This window comes from Verruconis gallopava, assembly GCF_000836295.1.
Source record: "Verruconis gallopava strain CBS 43764 unplaced genomic scaffold supercont1.1, whole genome shotgun sequence".
Taxonomy (NCBI): Eukaryota; Fungi; Ascomycota; class Dothideomycetes; order Venturiales; family Sympoventuriaceae; genus Verruconis; species Verruconis gallopava.
This window is the reverse complement of record NW_015622137.1, coordinates 803,113-827,516: the sequence shown is the minus strand read 5'-3', so window position 1 is coordinate 827,516 and position 24,404 is coordinate 803,113. Positions and strand designations below refer to the sequence as shown.

The window sequence follows — 24,404 nt, the reverse complement described above, 5'->3', positions numbered from 1 at the left end:
TAGACAGTTCGGTCACGTGCCTTGAGTTCATGGTGTTATATCTTAAGTAAGGCATGAAGGCATCAATGCCTAATCCCTGTCGCTTCAACCTGAATGCATCGCGACTTTTGACGAGACTAACTGGAAAGCTGAAGCCGGACACACATTTCCGTCTCGTAGCGGCCTGAGTATTTTTGCATCTAGTCTTCTTTTACATCTCCAATTTTGCTTCTATCTATGAGCGCTTCGTTAATATAAAGGACTTGCGCCGCAAACGCGCACAAACTCCTCCCCAATCGTCTTCCGCGAACGCACTTTGCCTACATCCTCCTCCTCAGACTTACACCAGCGCGGTGCCAATATGGCCGATGCCAACGGTGCCAATGGGCACGCCGTAGTCGACAATGATCGGTACGCATGGATGCCAACGACAGTTGATATTCCGCTTGGAGAGGGCGACGAGACGGACGTGGTCGAAATCTCACTTACAGAATTATGGGACGACCCGACGGAGCTGTGCACGCTGCTAGAGAATGAGAACATCAAACCGGACTTCTGGTTCTTGACAGCGCTCGCCTATGCGAAGCAGCAGAAGATGGACGTTGCCATTGGCATATTAAAGCAAGGCTTGTCCAACTTCTCCGGCCCCAAGCAGGCGCAAGATCGACTCGGCATATTGAATGCGCTGTGCTGGATGTATTTGTGGAAGTGTAGGGATGCGCCCAGAGTGTCTGTGGATAATGTGGTAGATGCGCCAGCGTTCTGGGCGAGCAGTACCCAGATGGCGAGCATGAACGGGGCTCCTGGTGGAGAAGACAGCGTTAAGACAAAGGAGCATTGGCTGAGAGAAGCTACTGGCGCTCTTAACGAAGCATCGAGGATTTCACCCTCGTATCCACCTGTCTTTCTTGCGAGAGGCGTACTTTCCTTGCTTCGTGCGTCACTACAGCGACCGGAAGAGCGACAGGACAGCTTGCGGCAGGCGTTGAAAAGCTTTGACGACGCGCTGAGGTCATCCGGTAACCGCAACATCATGGCCACAATGGGAAAAGCAAGGGTCCTTTATGCTATGGGCAAATATAGCGAAGCTTACACAGTTTATCAATCCGTGCTTAGAGCAGCCCCCTCACAAACGGATCCTGACCCGCGAATTGGCATCGGATGTTGCTTGTGGCAGCTTGGTCACCACGAAGAGGCGCATAACGCGTGGCAGAGGGCTCTTGAATTGCGACCGAATTCAAAGACTGCCCTGATGATGAACGCACTCTACTGGCTGCACGCAAGTTCTCAGCTTCCTACCACCGATCCAAAGTTCCGCCCGATGTACAATAGAGCCATGCAGGAACTGACACAGAAGGCTTGGAAAGTGGATAATCGATATCCAATCATAAACTCGACGTTTGGCAACTTTTTCATGACTATGAAAAGATGGCCTCAGATGCAGAAACTTGCGAAAACGGCGATTGAGCAGTCCGAAGTCAGTGCAATTGCTAGTGACGGCTGGTACTTGTTGGCTCGTATGGCTCATTCACAAGGCGAGCTTAAACAGGCACTGGAGTTCTATTCGCGATCGGACCAGGCACGAGGAGGTGATGGGCGTGGAGGCGACGACAAAGGTTATCTTCCTGCTAAGTTTGGCATGGCTCAAATAAAAGTGCTGCTCGAAGATAATGTCGACGCGAAGTTCAGACTTGAGAGATTGTATCGCCAAAATCGGTCTCCAGAAGTTATGACCTTGCTTGGCACCCTCTATGCGGAGGATTATTTTGCAAACTCGATCATGGGCGCCAAGGATGAAGATAAGGCTGAAGCTTGGAAGAAGGCAGTTTCGCTCCTAGAGGCAGTACGCACGACGTGGAAGGACCCCAAACGAAAGTACACTGAGGATCCCGATGTTCTACTCAACCTTGCGAGACTGTACGAAATCGAATCTCCGGAAAAGAGTATGCAATGTCTCCAGCACGTTGAGAGGCTACAGATTGAAAAGTTGCCCGAAGACAAGAGAGAAGTGGACGAAGGCGAGGATGCTGATCGCGCGATGAGGATACAACTGCCACCAGAGCTGATTAACAATATCGGCTGCTTCCAATTTTTGGCCGAGAAATACGCCCAAGCGACGCAGAGCTTCCAGGATGCGCTTGACAGCTGTATTCGTGTGAATCAGGAGGATGTTGACAACGAAGTTGATACGGACGCCCTCATTACGTCAATCAGCTATAACCTTGCACGCAGCTATGAAGCTCAGGGTGACGAGCAGAACCTTGCCAGAGCGACCGAGACATACGAAGGGCTGTTGAAGCGTCATCCCGGTTACCTTGATGCTCATGCAAGATTAGCAAAGATGAAACTCGATTCAGATCCGTCAGGCGAAGGTCCCAAGAAGATTTCTGAAGTATATCACAGTGCAGAGGACAATCTAGAAATCCGTGCCCTCTATGGCTACTATCTCAACAAGGCTAAGCGGAAAACCAACAACATTGCCGAGGACCAGGAGCAGCGCCATATGAAGCACACTCTCCGCGATTACAATAAACACGATCATTACTCGCTTGTAGCTATGGGTAATGTTCACCTCGCGATCGCGAGAGAGATGGATCGCCTCACAGACCAAGACAAGGAAAAGCGTCGGAAAATGTATCACAAAGCCGTCGAATTTTTCGCTAAGGCACTTGAGCTGGATGAAAAGAATGCATATGCCGTGCAAGGTCTTGCAATCGCAATCACAGAAGATCAGAAAAATCTCTCCGCAGGTATCCAGCTTTTCACGCAAGTGCGTGAGGTACTCAAGGACGTCAGTGTGTACATGAACTTGGGTCATGCTTATTGTGAGCTGAAACAATATGCGCGATCCATTGAGAATGTAAGCAGCCATACTGAATCTCAGATGATCCATACGCTAAATTTCAGCAGTATGAAGCAGCTTTGCAGAAGGATGGTGGTAGAGATGCCACTCTCCTGGCCTGCTTAGGCCGCACTTGGCTTCAACGAGCGAAACAAGAAAACAGCCTTCAGGGGATGAAATCGGCGCTCGACTACTCCCAACGGGCCTACGAGGCTAGCCGTCACAGCGTGCCCTTTAAGTTTAACGTCGCATTTGTTCGCATTCAGATTGCACAGCTCCTTTTTGCTCTTGATAAATCCAAACGCACGTCAGCAGATTTGCAATCCGCTCTCGAAGGTCTCGACGAAGCTGTTCAGGCTTTCGAAGAAGTGGCTCAGAGCCCCAAACCACCGTATCCGCAGAGAGATATCGAACAGCGTGCAGTCATGATCCGAAACACGATGCGAAAACAATTGGAGCGTGCGTTGGAGGAGCAGAATGAATATGAACAAGCAAATGCGTCACGTCTGGCTGAGGGCAAAGCGCGTCTCGAGGCAGAAAAGCAGGCTAGGGAGGCAGCAGAACGCGCTAGAAGAGAGAAGGAGGCCGAGCAGCGGGCAAAGATTATGGAGGAGCGGAGGAAGATGCAAGAACGTGATCAGGAACTCGCAGCCGCAAGGGCAGAAGAGGAGAGGCGGCGTGAGGAGGAGATGATGACCACAGATGAGGAAACAGGGGAACGGAAGAAGAGAGTCAAGAAGAAAGGACAGGGTGGGAAGCGCAAGAAGAAGGACGTCGATAGCGAGAGTGATGGTGATGGTGGAACATCCAGCCGGGCACGTAGTCGCAGTGTTGTGGACGCAGAGGACGAAGGAGAGCCACGTCGAAAAAAGAAGAGGACGCTACATAAGAAAGGCAGGGCCGAAAAGCCGGGCAAATACAAGTCAGCCGAGTTTATCAACTCGGAGGATGAGGATGATGACGATGGAGTTGCTGCGCCGGCTGCGAATGGCGATGAGAACGGAGCTCCCACACCGGAGGCTCCAGCTGATTCCCCTCTTCCGGAGATTGACGATTTGCCCAATGAAGATGGTGTTGAAGATGAGGAGGATGAGGAGGAAGCAGCTGTGGCGACGAGAAAACGAAGGCCAGCAAGAATAGTGGAAGATGAGGACGAAATGGATGAGGATTAGTACTCAAACACTCGAAAAACGAGCACGGGCAGTGCTGGCGTGTCTAATTACTTTATCTGCATCAAGCCTCGGCGTTGGGCAGCACTTTCGGAGATCTTAGAATTAGCAAGCCGTATATCAGCGGGATTCGGACAAAATGAGAAACGCCTCTAAGTGTTGGGCAGGCACGAGCACGTATCTTCCATCGTCTTTCTTCATTGGCGATTGCTTTCAGGAAGAGCAAGGACACAGTTTGGCCTGATCTGTCAGCTAAAACCAACGTTTGCTGGTGTCGTTTTCTGCCGTCTCCCACAATATCATTTTCAGCCATTCTGGTACAAACCGTCGTACACCGACACCGTGCTGCGATATTTCAATGCCCCTTTTGGTCTTTTGCTTGCTGCCTATGATCCACGACAACAGCTTCGCTGCGTCAACACTCCTTGCTCCGCGAACCGAGTCTGCTTTATTCGTCGAAATCTCGGTGCTTACAGTACCCTCCTTCCGCAAACCCCACGAAGCTCGACCATCTAATCGTGCTGGACCAATCACTACTGCGACGCTCATACAATCGCCGTGTGGAGCCTGAGTGCACTACACTCATGCTGGCTGGTGCGAAAGCTTTTAAGAATACGTCAACTCCGTGGATCTCGTCCTTATGACTCACTCAACTTCGCCTTGGAACCGTGGACAGTGGTTCAGACGCGCCTAACGGTGTGCGAGACTGTGAGTAATCACCCAAGTCTAGCAAGCAGCGTCCTGGACAGCGTGACGGATTGATTTGTGTCTTTATTCAAATATAGGCTGCCTGCCTGCCGGCAGCATAGTTTATACGGAGAGCTATTATTCGTAAAGATACTTTTTTAAAGAGAAAAAAAAATCAATTCTGGAGACATGATCTTGTAAGAAGACAGAAGGCTCTGAGAACTTGTCGTCGTTGCATGCTGAACTAGGCGTGGGGTTTACACTCGCGGTTTGAGCTTTTAACTATGCATGGCCTATAACGATGGTTCAAGCTTCATTTGAAAAAACGTTGCTTTGAGCGATGGATTTGACCACAAAGGGTAACAACCGACCTAATTACATCGTCGGCACTCAACGTATGCCACACGCGTATTCCTCATCTTTTCCATACACGACTGAATTCATCTTTTCAAATCTAAGCTCAATCTCAAGGCCTGCAGCTTAAAGCATGTACTTGAAGGTGATAGCCCTGTCACCCATTTCGCTGAGTTCCTCGTGGGTGTACTTGTTATGCTCTCCCGCAGCCAATTTACGAGCCTTTTTTCTGTTAAGACGGTTGTAGTTGAAGGCGAGGAAGGACGAAGCCATGATACCTGCGATAACAAACCCAATCTCTAGCGCGTGACCGAGAGTGTATCGTGGGGCATCGGCCTGTCTGTAAAAGTTCGAGGCCATCGCTGTATTGTACGTTCAGGGAATAGGACTTGGACGAGAACTTAACATTTTGGCTTACCTCCGGATAAATTTCCTCCTGCGATGTGAATAGCCATCCCTACTGCGCGCTTGGCGCTTCCGGCCAGATTGTTTGAAATCAATGCGATATTGCCGGGGTACGAACCATACTGTAGTGTAAAATCAGCTCCGTTGCAGGTATGATGTTCATCATATTACTTACAACTCCAGCCGCCGCAATGAATATACCTGCGTAGACAATCCCAGGTTTCCCACTCGAGATACACATGATGAAGCCGACAAGAATGACGAATTGCAGCGGGATTATGAAGATCGTTCGTTTGCCAACGCGGTCTGAGAGCCAGGCGAACCCGACAGCACACATGGCTGCGAAAACGTAGATGGGCACGGTCAAAAGCTGCGCCTCGGTCGACCGATAGCCCAGATCTTTGATGATAGTGGGTAGGAACAACGCAATACCATAGAGGGGGGCGACTATACCCCAAAACATCCAAACCCCCACCCAAACTTGCCAGTCAGTGAAGGCATGTTTAACGTCCTTCCAGGAGAGCTTTGCTGTCTCGGCGACGTGTGACCCTACTTGGTCTTCTGACTTCTGGCTTTGGTACTTGAGTCGATAAACGACGAACGCCCGTTCCTCTGGAGAAAGAAACTTTGCGGTCTCCGGGAAATCGTAGACAGTGAAGAAAGCAACTCCAGCCACTAAAACCGTCGCGATACCCTAGTCGACGTCAGGAAAAGAGCATGGCACTGTAAAGAAGTTCAAATACCTCTAAAATAAAGATCCATCTCCATCCTTCTTGACCAGCGATTCCATTCATGAAGGAAATCCCATACGCAAGGAGACCAGAGAAGGCGCCGGCAATAGCGACAGCTGAGAAGAAGAGAGAAAATCGCCATTGATACTCGTAGCGCGTATACCACCTGGTTTTGGACGTCAACTAAATGCACGACGATGACCAGTATAACGGCGGAGTTTCAGATATATGTCCAAGTATGATCCTTCGAGACGGGGAAACATACATGCTCAAATAAAAGCTCACGCCCGGGAACAGACCAGCCTCAGTGATGCCGAGAAAGATTCGAGCTGTCAGAAGCCCTGCGTAGCTTTGTACGAGTCCCATCAAGGTCATGACGGTTCCCCATGCGACCATGATGGCCGGAAGCCAAATGGAAGGCCGAATCTTCTTGAGGATAACGTTGCTGGGCGGTTCAAAAGCACAGTAAGTGAAGAAGAATGCAGTGAGACACTATTCGGAGGGAATTAGGACGAGACTTGAAAAGCTGAGCTGCATCACACAAACCCAATTGTACTGTCCGGGTGTGAGATGCAGGTCTTCCGCAAGCCCTTCGATTTTGGCATTTCCCTTCGGACACGGGTCAGCACACGCACAGGATCTTGAATGAGAGACGATGTGCTCACGATGTTGCCTCGGTCTATGAAGGACAACAGATACAGGGCGGTAAGTGTTGGCAATAGATGCCAATCCATTCGTCTCAGCAGCTTCTTTTCGTTGATGTGAGCAAAGTCTGCTCTGCTGACTCCGGGCGCAGTTGCTATCGCGTCAATTTTCCTAATTTCCTCAGCTTTCGAACCAGTCCGACGACTGTGGTCGCCGTCATATTCATCCCGAGCCACAACGATCTTCTCGTCTACCAGCTCGGCCATGTTAGCGCGATGTCAAATCGAACCGTCTAATTCTAGAACGAATAGAAAGGGATCAGGAAAAAGAGCCTGTACCAAAAGATGGAATTCTGCTATGGAAGAACACTTGTAGTGGATTGAAATTATGGCAAAGTGAGAAAAAAAAAACTAGACTGAACCACGGCTCTGCTCGAGAACATTATCCGACAACCCCCTCCATCGTCGGTACAATGTATGACGAGGAGCAAAGAGAGCTGATCTATACCCCAGATTTCGAGCCACCGACGTGCGCCCAGAAAGCGGCGGCCACCCCGCGATGTTGAAACTGGGCAGGAGACTATACTGTACAAACCTTAAGGTGGAGTGGGGTGTGGAGTAAGTCACCTGTGACTAGTTGTTAAGACCGGGCGTGCCAACCAATAATTTCACCTTCCAAGCTGTTTGTGGCCTATCTCTGAGGCGGACTCCAACGATGCTCGCTGCACATGGCTGCATTCTTCGTGACATCGTTTAAATTTTCGGTAGTTGTCGATACATTTATAGGCAATCAGTCCGCGACACGTGATCATGAGAACATATCCGTCTTGTTTCTAAAGATGGAATCAAAGATTTGGAAGACCAAGTCCATACTGGCGTTAACTTCTATCAAGTCTTTGCTGTTACCTAAATCTATACACATCGAGCGACAAGAATTGTAACATCGAGGGTTTCAGTTGCAATACATGTCCGCCGCTGTGGTATACACACCAGCTCCACGTCGGAACTACCGCCTTAGGTAGGTTCTGATGCACTTGGCTATTGATATGGGACACCGAGACATACATTCCCTGTCGGGAATAGAGTTTGCACTCAATCAGACTTTAAGCTCTGCGTACGGCGGAAAGCATATAACTCACCACGACATCTAGCACGTAAAATGAGCCTTAGGTGTGCAACAGTTGCCTTTAATGCTTTGGGGTCGCCGAGGTTACTCGAGCTGAAAATCTGATATTTTGCGTGACACGCAAATTGGTCTATATCAAAGAGGAAGCGCCTCTACCGTTTAGTTCGGAACCCGGCAACCGGCAGCAGCCCTCCAAGTTGATCGGATGTGATTCAAAACCCAAGATCGTCCCGGTACAAGAGAATCCTGACGAGTATCTATAAGGTTGCCCACGTTCCGCACGAGATGTCTGGGAAAGCCCGGCGCAACTGAGCCCCTCGGAAAGGCAAGCCGGACTGGGGAAGGGATCATAACATTTTCATTCTGGTATTGGCATTGTGGTCGGAACGAGCCCGGAGGGTTTCAACGACACTCTGTGCACGTAGACGGCCCAGATTCGGAATGTTTGTAACACGATATGCCCTGGAACAGCTTGCAGCGGCAGCACCGTGTAACTTGGACGTGGCACTTACGAATGCTCTCGGGCTTAACATTGCATTAATTGTAGCGAGTACTGCAGGATGCATGTTTCGTCAGCGTAGGATCAAAAACCTATCAACCCTAGTTTTGTAGTCGGTCTAATGGATATAATTCATTCCGTCCTCTCCTCTTTAGCTGAGCCAAATCAGGAGCTCATTCTGTTTGCCTTGGAGCGGTGAGAGGTCCCGCGTTTCGATGAGCGACTAAGTGCCAGTCAGACGTGCGGCACTTCGTACAATACAGCACAGCGTGGAGGTCGACTGAAGAGCATGTGGGAGGATGACTTCGCATATGCTTATTCTCCCGTATGAAAAGTTCCGGTAATCGACAGAACAAGCAGCCGTTAGCGACGCGTCGATTGCAGTAGCTGGAGAAAAAAAAAACAGAAAACGCGGATCGCATAACCGTTGGAGCACTATTGGTGGGACCTGAGCTGGCTTTTGATCCGCGCCATGGATTAACTGCGCAATCCCTCTTATTTCCCCATCTTTTGGACGTTTAGCACATCGGTTGGGGCAATAGGAAAGGATTCTTAAAAAAAAGCGACATGCATCACAGGTGACAACGGTACCGTGACGCCGAGGTATTGTGACTTGAAGGTTGAGGTACAATGTAACTGCTGTTTTCTGGAACAAGCCGAACCTTGCAGCGGTAAGTTCTGGCTTCTGAAGATTTGCATTCGTTTCGACGACACCTCCGTACATGTCCCGGCTTCTGGGGAGTGCAGATCTGATCTTGGGGAAGTGTTCCTGCTCGTTTCTCCTCAATCGAAAGCATAAACCGTGGTTCGCCTAGCTAGCCTGTTTTTTCCAACATCCACCAATCCGCGTAACAGAGCAGTTACAAGGGATCGTAGAAGCTGGTGAGAAAGCTGCTGGTTCTCTCTCTCTTCCCCCCCCCCCCCCCCTTGAAGTTCAACGGATTTTCTCGACTGAGGGGAGCTTCTGTTACAAAGTCTCCAAAGTATATTGCTGAGTCCTTGGTATCTGCATCTAATCGTACAAACTTCAGTGTCTTCGGTACCAGCCGGTGGGGTAATTGAGGGCGGTGGAGATGGAATCGTTACAGTAGGATTCATTTCGTGCACCGAGCCCCGGCGTATTATCGGCTGCTCGTGACTGGAGGACTGTCCTTTCAGTCACATTGCATAGCTGGTTGTCAGGAACCGCGTGCTCTACAGGACCGTCCCGCTAAGCCTCCAGGCTTTTGGCGGCCGAGGGAACAGCCGGGCCTGCTAGGGCAACGCTCATTGGACACAGTCGTGCATAATGCACTCAGAAAAGGGCCAGTCTTGCCGTAGCTACAAGACGCAAAAGACTTTTTTTAAGTGGTCGGAAAGGGTACGGCCCTGCTCGGGTCAACGGTTGCACGTCAGCCCTTTCGGCGACGCATGCTTGGGGAGCTTCTCACGGTTGCAGCACTGCTAGGACGGGATGGGAGCTAGGCTGGCATTCCGTGACGGGGCAGAGCTGGCGGAGTCGCGCGCGCTTGTTTCACGCACGAGTCTGTCCCCATAACGCACGCCATGTCGGGACGCTGCAGAGCCCTTTTGGCGTTAGCCGTGAGCATCGGAGGAAAGCTAGGCTCAGTGGTGAGAAGGTTTTCTTCCCCTCTCGGGCATGAGGGCGCCGCTAGTCTCGCGCAGAGGTCGCAGACGCTCGGAGGCCCAAGACCAAAGGCCAGAGCTTGACCTTGCCGGCGTCGTCGAGCGCGCGAGTGCAATTTCAGCGTCGCGGGCACGAGCCAGACTGCGCACACGCCTCGGCAACGCCCCATTCCCTCCTCTCAATCATCCTTCGATCGTGCTTCCATGGTCCCGGCCGTTGGAAGCGTGGAACAATGGTGATGTCTGGCCGTGGGAATGCGGAGCTGTGTGTCTCGTCTCTTGTGTTGTCGTGCGTCGCCGGCGCTGCTCGTCGTCGTGCTGCTGCTTGGTCGGACGGCGCGCTGGGCGTCGTCCGCAAGTCAGGCCAAGTCTCCACCCGTCTGGGTCCGGCATTCCTGCGTTTCATGCCAGTCCGTCTTTTTCTAGAAATGATGTGTTGATCGGCTGCCGTACGTCTGCGTGCCTTACTTACACGTTCCGCCTTAGCGTTCTTGCACATGAACTCTCGCTCCCGGGCGACGTCCTGCTTATCCTAGGTACTGCTCCGGGGCTGCCAGGAATGCCATGCCGCTGCCCGAACCAACACTCGATTCTTCGTTTGGCGTCGTCGCTGTGAGAGCCGTCGCCCCAAGATGCTCTCGATGCGCACGAGCAGGCGGACGGTCCGCTTGACGCTGCTCGTTCGAGACGCGCTATGAGCCTCTCGCACCGTCGTCCGCCATCGTCACACAACAACAACATCCCTGGAAGCAGCCGAAAAGTCTACTGCTGCTGACACGCCCACAAATCGGGCCCATGCATCATGATCCTTGGGCATGCTTGGACCCCTTCGTTGCAATATATGAAGCAGGGCGATCGCGGCTTCACCACGTTTTGTCGTGTCATTATCGAAAGTCGACGGAATTGGCCCCCCTTGCTCTTTCGTCAAGCATCTCTGTTCCCCTTTGTGCGCTGCTTGTAAAACCTCCCCAGCCCCAGTCGTCCGTTCTTGACCCTGCTCGTGTGCCTGTCCAGCCGTCTCCTGTACCTTACTTGTCCGCTCTTAAGATCGCTCGGACAAGGCTGCCCGCTTCGCGTTCTTATACTAGGTCCACCCCAGCGACTCCTTGTTCGGTCGTCAGCTAGGCCTCTGCTCGGATTGACGGGCGCAAAGAATTAAAGGAAACAAAAGGCCGACCAAGCATTCTGCGATTCGACATCTGTCACCGACAGTTCGTTAGCTGCGCAACACGGGTTGTTGGCTAAGAGCTTGGTTTGGTTGCACGGTGCCCTACTTTTAGGTTTCTGCCCTGAACAGAGTCGGCGCTCCTTATGTGGAGAGGGCGTGTTTGGGCTGTGCAGCTCACGCGTCAGGAATAAAACTCTTCGCAAGAGACCTCACCTCATCCGGTCAGTCGTCATATATTTGCTTCTTCATCCATTAGCCTTGTACTCATCTTCAGCTTAGATTTTGGCTGCTCTGCACTCGCTCAATGATTGGACACACTCGCCATGTTTGCTCAACAACAGCCAACTCGTCCTCATGACGACAGGAGCTCCTCCCAGCCGGCCAGGCTGCCAGAATCAAGTGCGACAGGCCAGAGGTTGACCCGTGAAAGATCTACCTCGTCGTCGGACGTTCGTGACCAGTACACAAAGCGAAGCTCTATATTCTCCAAGCGTCCGAAAAGTATCCTAACCACTGCGTCGCACGCGAGCTCTACGCGTTCGCACGCATCAAGCAGCAGCGGAAGCGATATATCGTGGCGATCATCGGGTGCCGACGTGTCCCCGGCTCGCACAGAGGCAGACGGCTCGAAAGCGCGTTTCCTGTTTGGCCGTGGTCGGAAATCGAAGCCATCCGTGTCAAAGTCGATCCGCACGTCTTCGCTTCTGGAAGCAGACAGTGACTTTGACCCTCGGCGAGAGGATTTCGAGAATGGAAAAAGCACGACTACCAGAGGCGTGCGGATCTCGGCGCCGTTCGACTTCCAGCACATCGCCAAAATCGAGGGCAATCCTCCCGCGATTCACCGCTCGAGGATCAGCGAAGAAGGCCCAGAATTGTTCCAAAATTTCCGGGCATTGCCAAAGGGCTACCGCAATGCCATAATCGCGCCATCTCCTGATGACGAAGAGTTCGCCGCCAGTGCCGTAGAGAAGCAAAAGCGACCGCCACCTTTGCGACCTCAACGTCCGGATGATTTGTGGGGTGAAGATCCCGTCTCAGCTCCCCTACCGCATGATTTCCGGCGAGAGTCTCATGCCTACGAAGATGACTACCCCGATCAGCCTGTGTCAGCGCCTTTCCCAGGCTACCGGAGCAATTCTCTCAGTCGCCGCCCAGCGCAACGTTCTGTTCCAAGCCTTTCTCAGGTATTTATCTACGGGCCAGGTCCCGAGGTTGACACTGAGACAGGAATGCCGTCTTTGGAGCCTCTCGATGAGCACGAGCCGTTCGTCCCAATCTACGATTCTCAGCCGCCAGGGTGGATTGAAAGCAGCGTTCCTCTCCTTGAAGGCGCCCCTGCCATGGATCCCTTTCCAGATCATCTCCGGGCGCCTACGTTCAATCTGCCTCTCGAGCAGGTTCCTGAAGAACCCGAGGGAACATTCTCTGGTAGACCAAGCAGAGAGCTACCGCGACGGCCTTCATTGCGCCATTCGAAGTCCTCTCCTGCTGTCGGAAATAGGCACAATAGCGTTTTTGATCCATTTTCCGAAGACGAACCTCCATTGCCACCGCTATCGAAACGCTTGACCAGATCGCTGTCCCGATGTTCGCAATCTTCTGACACGCTTGGTGACCCTCTTCACTCTGTCTGGCGAGAAGTAGCGGATCCAAAACCTGAACAGCTCCCTGTTGACGACCTGTCATGGGAAGACGATATTGAGTACTGCTACTCGCACAATGCAGAAGCGGACTGTGACTTCAATTGGCAAGATGTCACTCATTTCGACGATCGTGATTCTGAGGCGGAGTCTTGGATTGAACAACAGTCGTATGATTCTAGTCTTCAACCCAGTCGGGACGACAGCCAGTCAATGTTAAGCTCAACAAGCCATGATTTTTCACTGTTGTCAGAGAAGCCGCGCCGCGTGCCAAGTAATAGCTCTGTTCCGGAGTTGGATTATCGATACTCGCATGCGACATCTACGGCGAGCCTATCGATTGCCACCCCGAGGGACGGTTCTTTGTATCGAGGGTCGGATAACCTGCCGCCTTTGCCAGTAGACATTTACACTTCAAAAGATATGCAATTGCAGCATACGGAACATGATATGACTCACTCTCACGATAGCGCTTACAACGAAATCATGATTGCACGCAACGTGGGTGCTTCGGTAGAAAATCTCTCTCATTTCGAAGACGATAGACCGCAGACGATTCTCTTCACTGGCGAGAAAACCAGCACGGGGTTCTACAGCGCTCTACCAACACCACCTCAGTCGGGAAGAGAGCCTGCCTTCAACTCTACAATGCGCAGGCCGAGCAACAAGAGTTCTGAGAACCTGATTGTAAATGAGGCAAGCCGGCTGCCACTTCCTAAGAGCCCCGCGCCGAGCAGCCATGATGGCGACGAGGCGCCTCAGCTCGTTCCGCGCAACCTCGTAGCGGTACAAAATGCGGCCAAACTTAGACTGCTAGATGCACAGGACAGACTATCCAACCTGCCTCCGACCTCGATGCCTCGTAACATGAGCTCAGACTCATTGGATTCAGGAAATCAGTCCACAAAGTTGCCAACACCACCAAAGTCACCTTTGCCAGCTGAAATTGCGTACAACCGGTCTTTCCTAGCCACCCCATCGCCGTCACTAGTTCCTCAACCGTCTCCAACACCTGCCACTCTTCGTCAGCCTTCACCTGTCAACATTGCATCGTCAACAGCGTATTTGCCAACCGCGGCAGGAACGACCACTGAACAACAACCAAGAGGCTTGCTTCGCCACCGTGCAGAAAGTGCTGCTGCTCGTATTGGCGCTCTGCCATCACAGTCATCGGCGCATGTCGAGAAACCCGGCACCCCAGACAGTGCAACGTCAGCTCCAGAAGGGCTAGGACGCAAAGCATATACTTTGTTTCCCTCACACAAATCCTCAAATTCGGACCTGAGAGTCCCCTTCCCGTTAGCAAATGCACCGACCTCTGCTCCAAGTATCAAGTCTGAGCCCTCAACTACACGACCACCCTCCTCGTCTCCTTCACAATCATCTCGATCATCTTCGCGGCCAGAGTCGCGCGGTTTGACAAAGCCGAAATCGAAGGCGAAATCGAAAGCTCCAAAGAAACCCAATCCGTATCAAGAACGATATCCCCTGGGGATTTAAGACGGTCCGACGACCAGGTTTTTATTTCAAATTTGTTATGTATATACTCTATACTACTGCTGCTACCACGCGACCTGTCAATTTTATTTGTGTCTATATCATTGTTTAGAGCATAGCAGTGGCGTTTCAGGCAACGCCAAAATAGGTTTTCTTTTTCTGGTGCTTAAATGGGTTCTTTCACAAGGGGGGGGAGGGGGGGAGAAAGGGCGTTACGATTTACGACGGATGTTACGAATGAAAGGGGAAAAATTTAACAATCTTCTATGTTTGAATAGTAGAGTAACAACCATACGGTCAACTCTTGGGGGGCCTAAACATATTCTCATGCCACAGTGGCACCACATCATTGCAGATATTTCAGTCTCTTTCACTTCGTGTCCCAGAATTGACATTCGATTCGGATTTCCCGGCGCATCGAACCCCTCCGTAGACACTTTCAGAAAGGCAGCCTCATTTTTTTTTCAGCTTGGATAAAGGGGTGGGGGGAGGCAGGACATCAGTCTCCATTCTTGTGTCAAAGTGTGCGGCACCCAAGACATTCCAAGATCTACTTTCAAAGTGGAGATGGACACTTCTTTGCTAAACGCGTTCATCGTACCTACGGTGACGAATGATAGTGTCGTGTTTTGCTTTTTTTTCTCTTCTCTTGCCCCTTTGAATTTGATTCGTCGAAGTTTGACCACCTTGCCTGCAGATGCAGGTGCTGTGAGAGTGAGGCTGCCCTGGACGTGTTCATACCTATGCAACGGAAGAAACCCCACCACCACGCGTCGAAGGCTTGGGCGCGTCTACTGAACACTCGAGGACAAGCCAAGCCGGGGGGAGGAGGGTAAAAGGCTCGAGCGGCTTTAGCGGTGATGGAACTCAAGCTAGGGAATGGAGAATGGCAGGAACTCGACCACAATTGGAGAGGGCGGGACGAAGAGAGGATTCCCGAATTTCCTGTCCACCCCAGCAAAGGAGCGGAGTTGAAGAGGTGGTATTGGAACCCTCCAGGGGGGTGTTTCCGCGCTTGGGGGCTCAATGCGCAGATGCTGTGGAGATGCAGGCGTAGATAGCGAAGATCTCTACTTCGGTAAGCAGAGTTCTCGGTCGGGGTCCGCCACGTCGGGATGACGAGCTTTGTGGAGGATGTGCGCATGTCATGATAGCCGTCGGAGCCGGGAGGCCTGGAGGGAAAGTTGCAAGGCCTAAGCCAAGGTAGAGAGACTAGACGATGCCGAAGCGCGCTAAGGAGAGCGCCGTCCTCGCGAGAAGGAAATAAGTTTACCTTGCAAGGAGCGCTTCCCTTTTTGTTACGTTGTCGTCGCTCATCAGTTTCCAAAGCGGCACACGCTTCGCCCGCAACCATCGATCGACGGGTCCGGGAGCCATGTTTGCTCTGCAGCCGGGTCAGCTGGCATGACGGTGGTGAGATGTGACACTATCACAAGTCCCGAACGACCCTCCGATCAGTTCATGAAGCTCCCTACGGGAAGCATCTTCAGGCTTAGCTTGGCGGTTTGACGTGAGAAGCGTATGGAGACGTTTTGGCGAAGGGCCGGCTCTAGAAAGCGAACGAAACGGTCCCATTTGATGAGATGTTTGTCTGCGCAAGCATTCTAAACGAGAAGCGGGATCTAAAGCGCGCCCCCTTAGCCCTTCCCTCTCTGGCCCCCGTACAACGCGATCAGCGTTGTCCAAGACTGTGGTTGCAAGCATGAATCACGTCTCCATGCAACTGCAATCCAGCCTCTTCATCCCAGAGGCCGGGCGTCGGCCTGTGTGCAGTCGCCCCATACATGCTTATCAAAGGGGCAGGGAGCAAAGGCATGAATAGTCCCATACATGATAGTCGATCGATAAGGTGCTTGTGATTATAGTGAATCCAACTATGGAAATGTGCCGACCATGTTAGGCGGCATCGCATCCGAATTCCGAAGAGAAAAAAAAAAGAGAAGCATGTCGTTCTCCTGACAAGCATTCTTGTTTACCCAATCCCACTCTCTTCAAACAGGAGCGAACAGAGGTTCGGAGAGCACATGATCTTTATGGCTATTCGCGCACATTGCAGCTACGGTAATGGATGGTCTCGATATCTAGCCAGGGGTAAAAGTCAACGTTCCATGAAGGTCTGTCAAAGTTGTGTGGTTCGTCTCTCTTAGCACAGAATGATTGAAGACATCATTTCTCAAAGCCTTAGCTTAGCTGCCTATCCTGATTAGCGTATCAGGACAGGAAAATGAAGTCCTTTCGAAGAGCGGAGAATGATTTCTAGAGTCACCATTCTACAGATAGCAAGACCTACAGCGCATAGTGACTCAAGAGTCACCGTGACGATGCTCGTCACAGAGTCAGTTCACGCAAAGATGTCTGCATCGCTAAGGAAGCATAGAGTCAGCCTTCGAGATTGAATTATGCCTGATAAAATCGCACAATTGTATTTCACTCGACTGCCTTGAGAATATCCAAGACCTGGCTCTTATCCGTCAGAGGGATCGGGTTCGTCCTGCACCATTTGTCTTCCAATGAATTGACCGCGATCATGTCCAGCTTGTCCTGACCCACGCCGACCTCTTTCAAGCTCCGCGGCATGCCCAGCTCGCGAATAAGAACGTCAAGCACCGCGCTCAAATCAGCATTATGCGGTCCTAACCCCTTGGCCTTGAGAATCTGCACCACGGGCTCCTGACCCCAAAGAATCTGGAGAACCTGGTCTTGCTGAGTGCTGTTGACTCTAGCGTTGTACTTGCACACCGCGGGAAGCAGGATACAGCTTGTCTCGCCGTGTCCAACACCTAATGGACCGAGTTGGTGGCCTATCCCATGACTTGCGCCGAGTTCGACTCCGCTCTTGACGGCGCTCATTGCGTCGATGACGCCCAGTTGGCACTGATGTCGGGCTTCTAGGTCATTCTTGTCCACCTTGGACCGCAGGAGTCCAGGAACGAGCTTCTTTAGTCCCTGTTCAGCGGCTTCCTCTCCGCCCTTTTTGTCCTTTGCAAGGGAACATATTGTCTCCACGCAATGGTCCACGGCTCGAACTCCAGTACTCAGCCAGAACTTGTCAGGCGTGGTGGTGGTGAGCGCGGCGTCAAGGACAACTAGAGCGGGAGGATTGGTTCCATGATTGAAGCCATGCTTCACATGCGTCTCGTCGTTTGTGCCGCCTGCCAAAGCCTGGTACTCCCCTCCGGACAAGGTAGTCGGCACACAGACAACTGGAACCGTCGCTTTCTTTATCTCTGGTCGTGATGAGAACCAGTCCGTCCCACTCTGTAGACGCATCAAATCTTCAGAGGACGAAGCGTCGTTCGCCAAGGCCTGGCAGTTCTGTCAATACTAGGGGACTGGGACAGGACGACGCAAATGCAATACCAATGAAACTATCTTTGCGGCATCCGTCAAGCTCCCCGCGCCCAGTGTTATAATCAAATCAGCGTTGCAGGCTCTGCATTCATCGGCAATTTCTAAAACCTCAGACCAGTACGTGTGGGGTTTCATGCCAACACGGAGGCCAGCGACTCGTGGTTCTAGCGCATCCTCTAAGCTTCGGAGCGCGGCAGTGTTCTTTGTAAGCGATTTAGAGGCAATTATGTATACCCTGGTAGCTTTGAAAGTGTTGGCCACATGGTAGGCGCAAGTCTGAGGAAAGGGAACCCCATAGCTTATGTAGGGAAGGTCACTGTCAGTGAAAGCACGTCGATATGTTTCGGTAGCCATACTAGCACGTCAACGAAGGAGTTCAGACATGTAAAGACATGTTTTTCGAGGTGTTCAAAGTCAAAACAACCGAGCAGGATAGAGTTAAGCCACATGGTGCGGGGAAAACGTCAGCAGGAACTCCCGAACCAATTCAGAAAAAGTCCGGTAGAATCCGCGAGTTGAAGCATTCTCTAAGGCATTCCTTGAAGCATTCACCGAAGCAGCATTCCTCTTCAAGACGAGAAGCACATTACCCGATGTCGAAAGATGATGTAAGTCATGAGCTTGTGGGAAATGCTGAAAATAGCAATAGCAAAGCTTCTGGACCGCATGTGGTTGTGGTCCGAGCGCACCTTGTTACCGTGTATACTCTTCCTTTCCGTTTACTGGCCCGCTCTACAGGCGAACTTTGCGAAAGGGAAAAAAAAAACCTTTGGAAATTTGTTGGGTGATCCCACTAGGAGCCTACTGTATAACTCATGGCAGTGTTGAATGTCGCCACCTAGGTTTTGAGCATACCCGGGCTCTGTGGCCTTGTCTTCAACTATCATAGTCCGCAAGACATATTCAGGTTACAGAATGTTACGGGGGCATCACGGCTTCATTTATGCGATTTCAAGCTCTGGATAGCAGGCTCGGTATTTCATCAAATGGCAGTCAACAGTCACACCGTCAAGCCTGTATTAGCGATGACTAATGCTAATAATCCAAAGAAAGTTGAGCGGGTGTACACGTCAGGTCCATCTGCTGGGCACGTCATTACCCCTCTACAGGTAGGGGTGGAAGCCTCTATGAACGACGATAGTCCACCTCAGCAATTGGCTCAAAGGTCGACGTCTGCATGCTCGTCACGGAGTACACAAATTCAAGGCATCCAGTTGAACTGGGTCCTTCAAAATTAATTCTTTACATGGAGCTATTACCCTACCTGCAATATTCTGAGCTTCGAAGCAGAGATACCGTATGCTCCATATCGCTCCTTACTAGTATCTCGTCGTCCACCGCCCTCGGAAGTGATGGTAATGGATGTCGAAGGAACAGTCTACGAAGTGAAGAATTCGAAAGGTGTGAGCATGGGAGACATTGTTGACGTCGTGCTTGACAAACCATGTCAACCTTACTCCGACAGGGACTAGCAGAATCTCTGCCACGAATTTATCAAATCGGACAGATTAGTATGGTAAATCTCTCGAAAGCTTTCTTTTGGCGTCTTTTGCTCTGGTCACTGAGCCGCTGCCAACAATGTAACGCCCACGTTAATGATCACTTTTGGCCTGGCGAAGTAGAAGAAGACAATTAGCACGCTTCCGTCGTTATACAGTGCAACAACAACAACCAAGTAATCATGCAATCCGATCAAGGATCGTCGTGTTGACCTCTGAAGCATTGATCTTCAATGGTCATGAGTCAAAGGCCACAGACAGCATCAGACGGATCACACCCACCTCCGGCTGAGAGATCAGCGTGGACGAAGGAGTCAGGGGATGGATCAGCTGCCCAGATGGCATCTTAAAACCTGGTTAACTCGCTTGGCAAAGAGCATGATTTAACTTCCGTGGCTATGATGAAAGGCAGAAGAGCTTCAGGCGCGGGCTGACGGCCAATATCCTGAGCTTGCAAACGACGTAGCCTGTCGAAACCCTAGCAACGTGATGTCAGAGCAGCGATGGTACGAGAGAAATGCTTCTCAAGCCAGATCTGTGGAACACTCTGAGTGCCAGCCTGAGGATCAACCTTGGCTCCAATGCTTGCGCTATGCTGTAATTTTGCTGCCAAGGCGTCTACACAACATTCGTGCCATCTAGGCAAGTGGCTCGGACAAGAGCGAAAACGCATCCCGTCCAGGAGAGAGTCCTGATGAATTCTACTTCTGACCACAGCGCTCCGATCTGGGAGTCCGAGTCTGATGGTGTTGCGATGTAGACGAGACTCGGTTCGCGCATTCCTCGCGTGCAATAGCGCCACGGAAATCTGCAGGCGATGACGACAGAAGAAAAAGAGGAGAGCGGCGGCCACAACTGCGCTGCCCTACGTCATCGGAGCCGATTGATCGGCATCATCGCGGAGCAAACTCGCACAGGTCAGGACGGGCCTAATGACGAGGCTGAAACATGAGGACGCAGATTCATCGTCATCGCCATCATCGTCCGCATCATCATCAGCATGGCCACCACCTCCGATGTGGACTGTCTGAGTGCCTGCGTTTCCAAGCTACATGTTGACGCCCAACGTGCCAACCACGTCCATGGCTTGGTGCATGGCGTGTCCAAGTGCAAGTGGGGCTTAGTCACTTAGGTCAAGTTAGTTTCTGGCCTGGTTGGACGGACTTTCCAGCTGTCGTCCTGAAATTCCAAGCCGCCTTGCCTCAAGCGCTCCCGCTTTCTGCCGCTGCACAGCTCTCTCCGTCTCTCCTTCAACCTTTTTTCGTGCTCATCCTTGAACTTCCGTGGCGATTGCTCGTGACCTGAGCCCTTCAGTCTGTCCTTTATCGCCGCACCGAGATCGTGTGGCCAGCCTCCTCAGCCTTGTCCAGAAGGACCCGCAGCTTGAGGCGAAACCTCGACAAGGCAGCTCGCCGCGACGGCCGGCAAGAGGACGTTGCATTCCACGTGAAAAGCCATATAGAGATCTGTCGCAGCTAGGTCAGACTGCACCCTTCCTTATCGCTAGGTTTGCAAGCCAGTGCATCATCGAGATCTGCCGGCCAGAGTCTGGACAGACCTGTCCGGGGCCCCTCAGATTGCGTCCAACCGACCTGCCGCACTGACAGCGCCAGCATCGACGGAAAGCAAAGGACGTGTAGAGAGGACATTCACAGCGTCCCCGCCCATCACGCGCAAGGCCAGATACGAGTTTGCAGAGCATCTAAACAGCAAACAGTTGGCAGCGATGCCTGCCCCATTGATCGAGGTGTGTGAAAAGTTCCTACACGTCTAAGCCCAGTCCGTCCTCCCTCTGTACTGTACAGTACCGCCGCTCTTCTTTTGCTCTACAAGAGCCTACAAGAAAATCGCGTGGTTCGGAAGACGAAGATCGATTGCCAGGCTTGCAGGTTCCGCAGTGGCTGCCTGGGTGGTTTGAAGGGCGGATGATGTAAAGGCAACGGCCAAAAACGTGGCTCAAAATTCCTGCGTCATCACCCGCATGGCACCGGTTCTGCGACCGACGCAACATCACCCTTCTTGCTAGAACCGCTCTAATCCTAATCCCCTCCGGCATTTCACGACGTCCAGGCCTCGTGTGGTCTCCTCCATCTGCCAAATCATCTTTCTCAACTTCTGCAGCTTTGTCTGTTTAGTTCGCGGCTATTGCATGCTTTTGCTTACAGATAGATACCCCTCCACTACACCCCACCGACGACTCGCTTACTCACCATCCGAGTCAGAAAAGTTCACTTCTGCTTCAACTTCCTTTTGTGTGGACATAGACTAAACGATGACGACCATACAGAACCTCAAGAACTTTATTCGACACGGCAAGCAGGCGCGGGTGGCTAACGCTGAGCCGACGACGAACATTTCCAATGTGCACGCCCAGCAGCAACGATACGACCAGTATGGCTCAGCAGGGCGTGACCAAAAGCAATATGGCATCAGTGAGCCCGACGTCTTTAGCCACAAGCCTTTACATGACCCTGCCGTCCATGGCGATTTTTCAGCCGCAGCCGTAGACAACCGCAACGTCGCTGCGAAGGCCGGCGATGTTGCTGCGCACGCAGCCGAAGACAAGGCGAAGAAGCAGCAAGCTACCAAGGAATCTACTGTCGATCCCCAAGTCCTCGAGCGCATAGTGGCAGAGGAGAGAGAGAGCAAGGGTAGACTACCACGCTATCCCGGTCTCGAGCGATTCATTCTGATTGAGAAAATGGGGGACGGTGCATTCAGCAACGTATATCGAGCCAAAGACACGACTGGACAATTTGGTGAGGTGGCAATCAAGGTCGTCAGGAAATTTGAAATGAACGCAACTCAGGTATGCTTGCTATTTTCATTGTGGTGCCAGTGCGTAGAATTTCTCTCCTTCATGAACACACTTTCGACAACGTAATCAGCAGACTTTACGTGCGAACTTTGTCCAACCACAGTAACGGTGTAGGGCGACAACGTCATGCATCCTGACTTCAAGAAGAAGGCCCCGAAGACAGTTGAGGTGCGCAACCCCGATGCAATGCAACGGCGTAGCTCCTCTACCATGTTGCAATTGTCTTTCAAAATGACGTACAAGAGTCCAGTGGCTAACTTGCAACATTATTCCAGCGGGCAAATATTCTGAAAGAGGTTCAAATTATGCGACAACTTGATCATCCGAACATTGTCAAGCTCATACATTTTTCGGAGTCAAAGCAATACTACTTCATCGTCCTGGAACTCTGCCCTGGTGGCGAGTTGTTCCACCAAATCGTTCGGCTCACATACTTCAGCGAGGATCTTTCCCGACACGTCATTGTACAAGTCGCGAAAGCTTTGGAATATCTACATGAAGAAGCCGGCGTCGTACATCGGTGAGCTTTTGCGATACATGAAACAAATCTTGATCACTGACGTCATCCAATAGTGATATTAAGCCTGAGAATCTGTTGTTTTATCCAGCACCATTCGTTCCGACCAAAAACCCCAAGCCTAGAGCACCTGAAGATGAAGACAAGGTCGACGAAGGAGAGTTCATCAAAGGTGTTGGGGCTGGTGGCATTGGTGTTATCAAAATAGCCGACTTTGGTCTTTCGAAAGTAATTTGGGACAGCCAGACTATGACTCCATGCGGGACAGTCGGGTACACTGCCCCGGAGATTGTCAAAGATGAGCGTTATTCAAAAAGTGTGGACATGTGGGCCTTGGGTTGCGTCCTATACACTTTACTCTGCGGGTTCCCACCGTTTTACGATGAGAGCATTCAAACACTTACAGAGAAAGTTGCGAAGGGGCAATACACCTTCCTTTCTCCCTGGTGGGACGACATTTCAAAGTCTGCTCAGGACTTGGTCTCACATCTTCTTACCGTAGATCCTGAGAAGCGTTACACGATCAAGCAATTCCTTGCTCACCCGTGGATTCGTGAGTCCCAGGAAGAGACAACTCCCGCTGCCGATGCACCACCACTAGCAACCCCGATGCTCAGAAACCCTCAGCTTCAGTACCTCGACGAAACTCCGGGTGGTCGAAGGCAGGATTTCCGATCTCCTGGTGCAGTTAATCTGCGAGAAGTCTTCGACGTCGGTTATGCTGTTCACCGGCAAGAAGAGGAAGGCAAGCGAAGGAAGAATTTCAAGCAGGGCTTTCGCGGTGGTGAACTCAACGCACTGAACGAAGATGATTATGACGATGAATTCTCTGGCGAATCCGTGCCTTATGACCCAAGGCAGCAAGCGCCTCCAGCAAAGCTACCCAAGAGCCAGGCTGCCGACGTAGGGGCTATGGAGAAACAAATGCGCAATACCACACTGTCGGCGGCGGCACAAGCTCGACAGGCGAATGCCCCTCAGTCTACAGCCCGTCAGGAGAAGGGTTACGGCCAACATAGTGCTGCCGTAGCGGCGGCTGCAAGGCGACAAGTCAAGAACAAAGGACCGTTTGAGCTCAATCTGGATAACGCGACGCTGCTGGGCAGGAGGGGCAAGAATGCGCCGAGCGGCTTGCGGGATGGCATCACCATTAGCTAAGAATATGCCGTTCGCTAATTTAACACTATCAATCTTATTGCCGTCATGGAACTGCGGCATTGCGAAAACGAGAGGATGTTCGCACAATAGTACACATCGATTCTGCGAGAATCGTGGAGAAGGAGGAGAAGTGGGGACTCGGGGTAACGCAGCGTCGATAGATGAACGAACGAGGGACAAGACCATGGAAAGAAGATCATTCCGTTATGTCAGCTTCATGGTAGGCGCTTGTTGAGAAGCCTCCTTTTTCTTTGTCAGACGATGTCTGTTGGCAGACTCGTGCTTCCAGAATACAGTCACCAATTTACGAGTACGCTATCGTCTTTGACCAAGTCATAGGTCATGTATCGTGGTTGGGTGTCATACCTCCAGCCATTCTAAGGTAATTTCCACAGGCGCACGCAGATATAGTCAATATACTAAGAATTTTCGTCGAATTTTATCTGAAAACCGGTTTTCGATTACAAAAAAGATTTTCATTCTTCATCACCGTACCTGCCATTCTATCGGCTTCACAGCGATCAAAACTCCAACAGAAGATTTGCATGGCACCTGTTCTTGATGGCATTCTTTGCTTCTCGCACGGCAAAACCCAAATGCTATGAACGAGAGATTACTAAAGCAACGAGAGCGTGCAAAATTTCGAACCGCATGAGGCGCCCCGAAGGATAAGTCGGCGGGTATAGTCCTG

General features: G+C 51.5%; 5 protein-coding genes across 9 annotated transcripts; 3 read left to right on the top strand and 2 right to left on the bottom strand.

The window, feature by feature from the left end:
- The first annotated feature begins 120 nt into the window (after nt 1-120).
- On the top strand, nt 121-4,277 carry PV09_00312 (uncharacterized protein). Its single transcript, XM_016353038.1, has 2 exons — nt 121-2,839; nt 2,890-4,277. Exons 1-2 carry the CDS (start codon nt 341-343, stop codon nt 3,991-3,993), a joined length of 3,603 nt encoding a protein of 1,200 aa, XP_016219295.1. The 5' UTR covers nt 121-340; the 3' UTR covers nt 3,994-4,277.
- A 613-nt stretch (nt 4,278-4,890) lies between these two features.
- PV09_00311 (uncharacterized protein) lies at nt 4,891-7,078 on the bottom strand (the record flags this gene model as incomplete). Its single annotated transcript, XM_016353037.1, has 7 exons — nt 4,891-5,393; nt 5,450-5,558; nt 5,612-6,130; nt 6,180-6,333; nt 6,433-6,659; nt 6,714-6,776; nt 6,833-7,078. The coding sequence occupies 7 exons, from the start codon at nt 7,076-7,078 to the stop codon at nt 5,158-5,160; spliced, it is 1,554 nt and encodes a 517-aa protein (XP_016219294.1). The 3' UTR covers nt 4,891-5,157.
- A 3,880-nt stretch (nt 7,079-10,958) lies between these two features.
- Nucleotides 10,959-14,547, top strand: PV09_00310 (uncharacterized protein). Its single transcript, XM_016353036.1, has 2 exons — nt 10,959-11,451; nt 11,510-14,547. Exon 2 carries the CDS (start codon nt 11,554-11,556, stop codon nt 14,371-14,373), a length of 2,820 nt encoding a protein of 939 aa, XP_016219293.1. The 5' UTR covers nt 10,959-11,451; nt 11,510-11,553; the 3' UTR covers nt 14,374-14,547.
- A 1,725-nt stretch (nt 14,548-16,272) lies between these two features.
- PV09_00309 lies at nt 16,273-18,323 on the bottom strand. 2 transcript variants are annotated; one of them, XM_016353035.1, is made up of 3 exons: nt 18,078-18,323; nt 17,731-18,019; nt 16,273-17,676 (listed from the first exon to the last, which is right to left on the bottom strand). In XM_016353035.1, exons 2-3 carry the CDS (start codon nt 17,854-17,856, stop codon nt 16,798-16,800), a joined length of 1,005 nt encoding a protein of 334 aa, XP_016219292.1. In that variant the 5' UTR covers nt 17,857-18,019; nt 18,078-18,323; the 3' UTR covers nt 16,273-16,797. The 2 variants fall into 2 exon arrangements, with proteins under 2 accessions (XP_016219292.1, XP_016219291.1); XM_016353034.1 differs by having other exon boundaries at nt 17,731-18,323.
- Nucleotides 18,324-20,357: 2,034 nt separating this feature from the next.
- PV09_00308 lies at nt 20,358-24,150 on the top strand. 4 transcript variants are annotated; one of them, XM_016353030.1, is made up of 5 exons: nt 20,358-20,967; nt 21,508-22,029; nt 22,153-22,206; nt 22,314-22,558; nt 22,612-24,150. In XM_016353030.1, exons 1-5 carry the CDS (start codon nt 20,947-20,949, stop codon nt 23,711-23,713), a joined length of 1,944 nt encoding a protein of 647 aa, XP_016219287.1. In that variant the 5' UTR covers nt 20,358-20,946; the 3' UTR covers nt 23,714-24,150. The 4 variants fall into 4 exon arrangements, with proteins under 4 accessions (XP_016219287.1, XP_016219288.1, XP_016219289.1 ...); XM_016353031.1 differs by having other exon boundaries at nt 20,358-22,029; XM_016353032.1 differs by lacking the exon at nt 22,153-22,206 and having other exon boundaries at nt 20,358-22,029.
- Nucleotides 24,151-24,404: the final 254 nt, after the last annotated feature.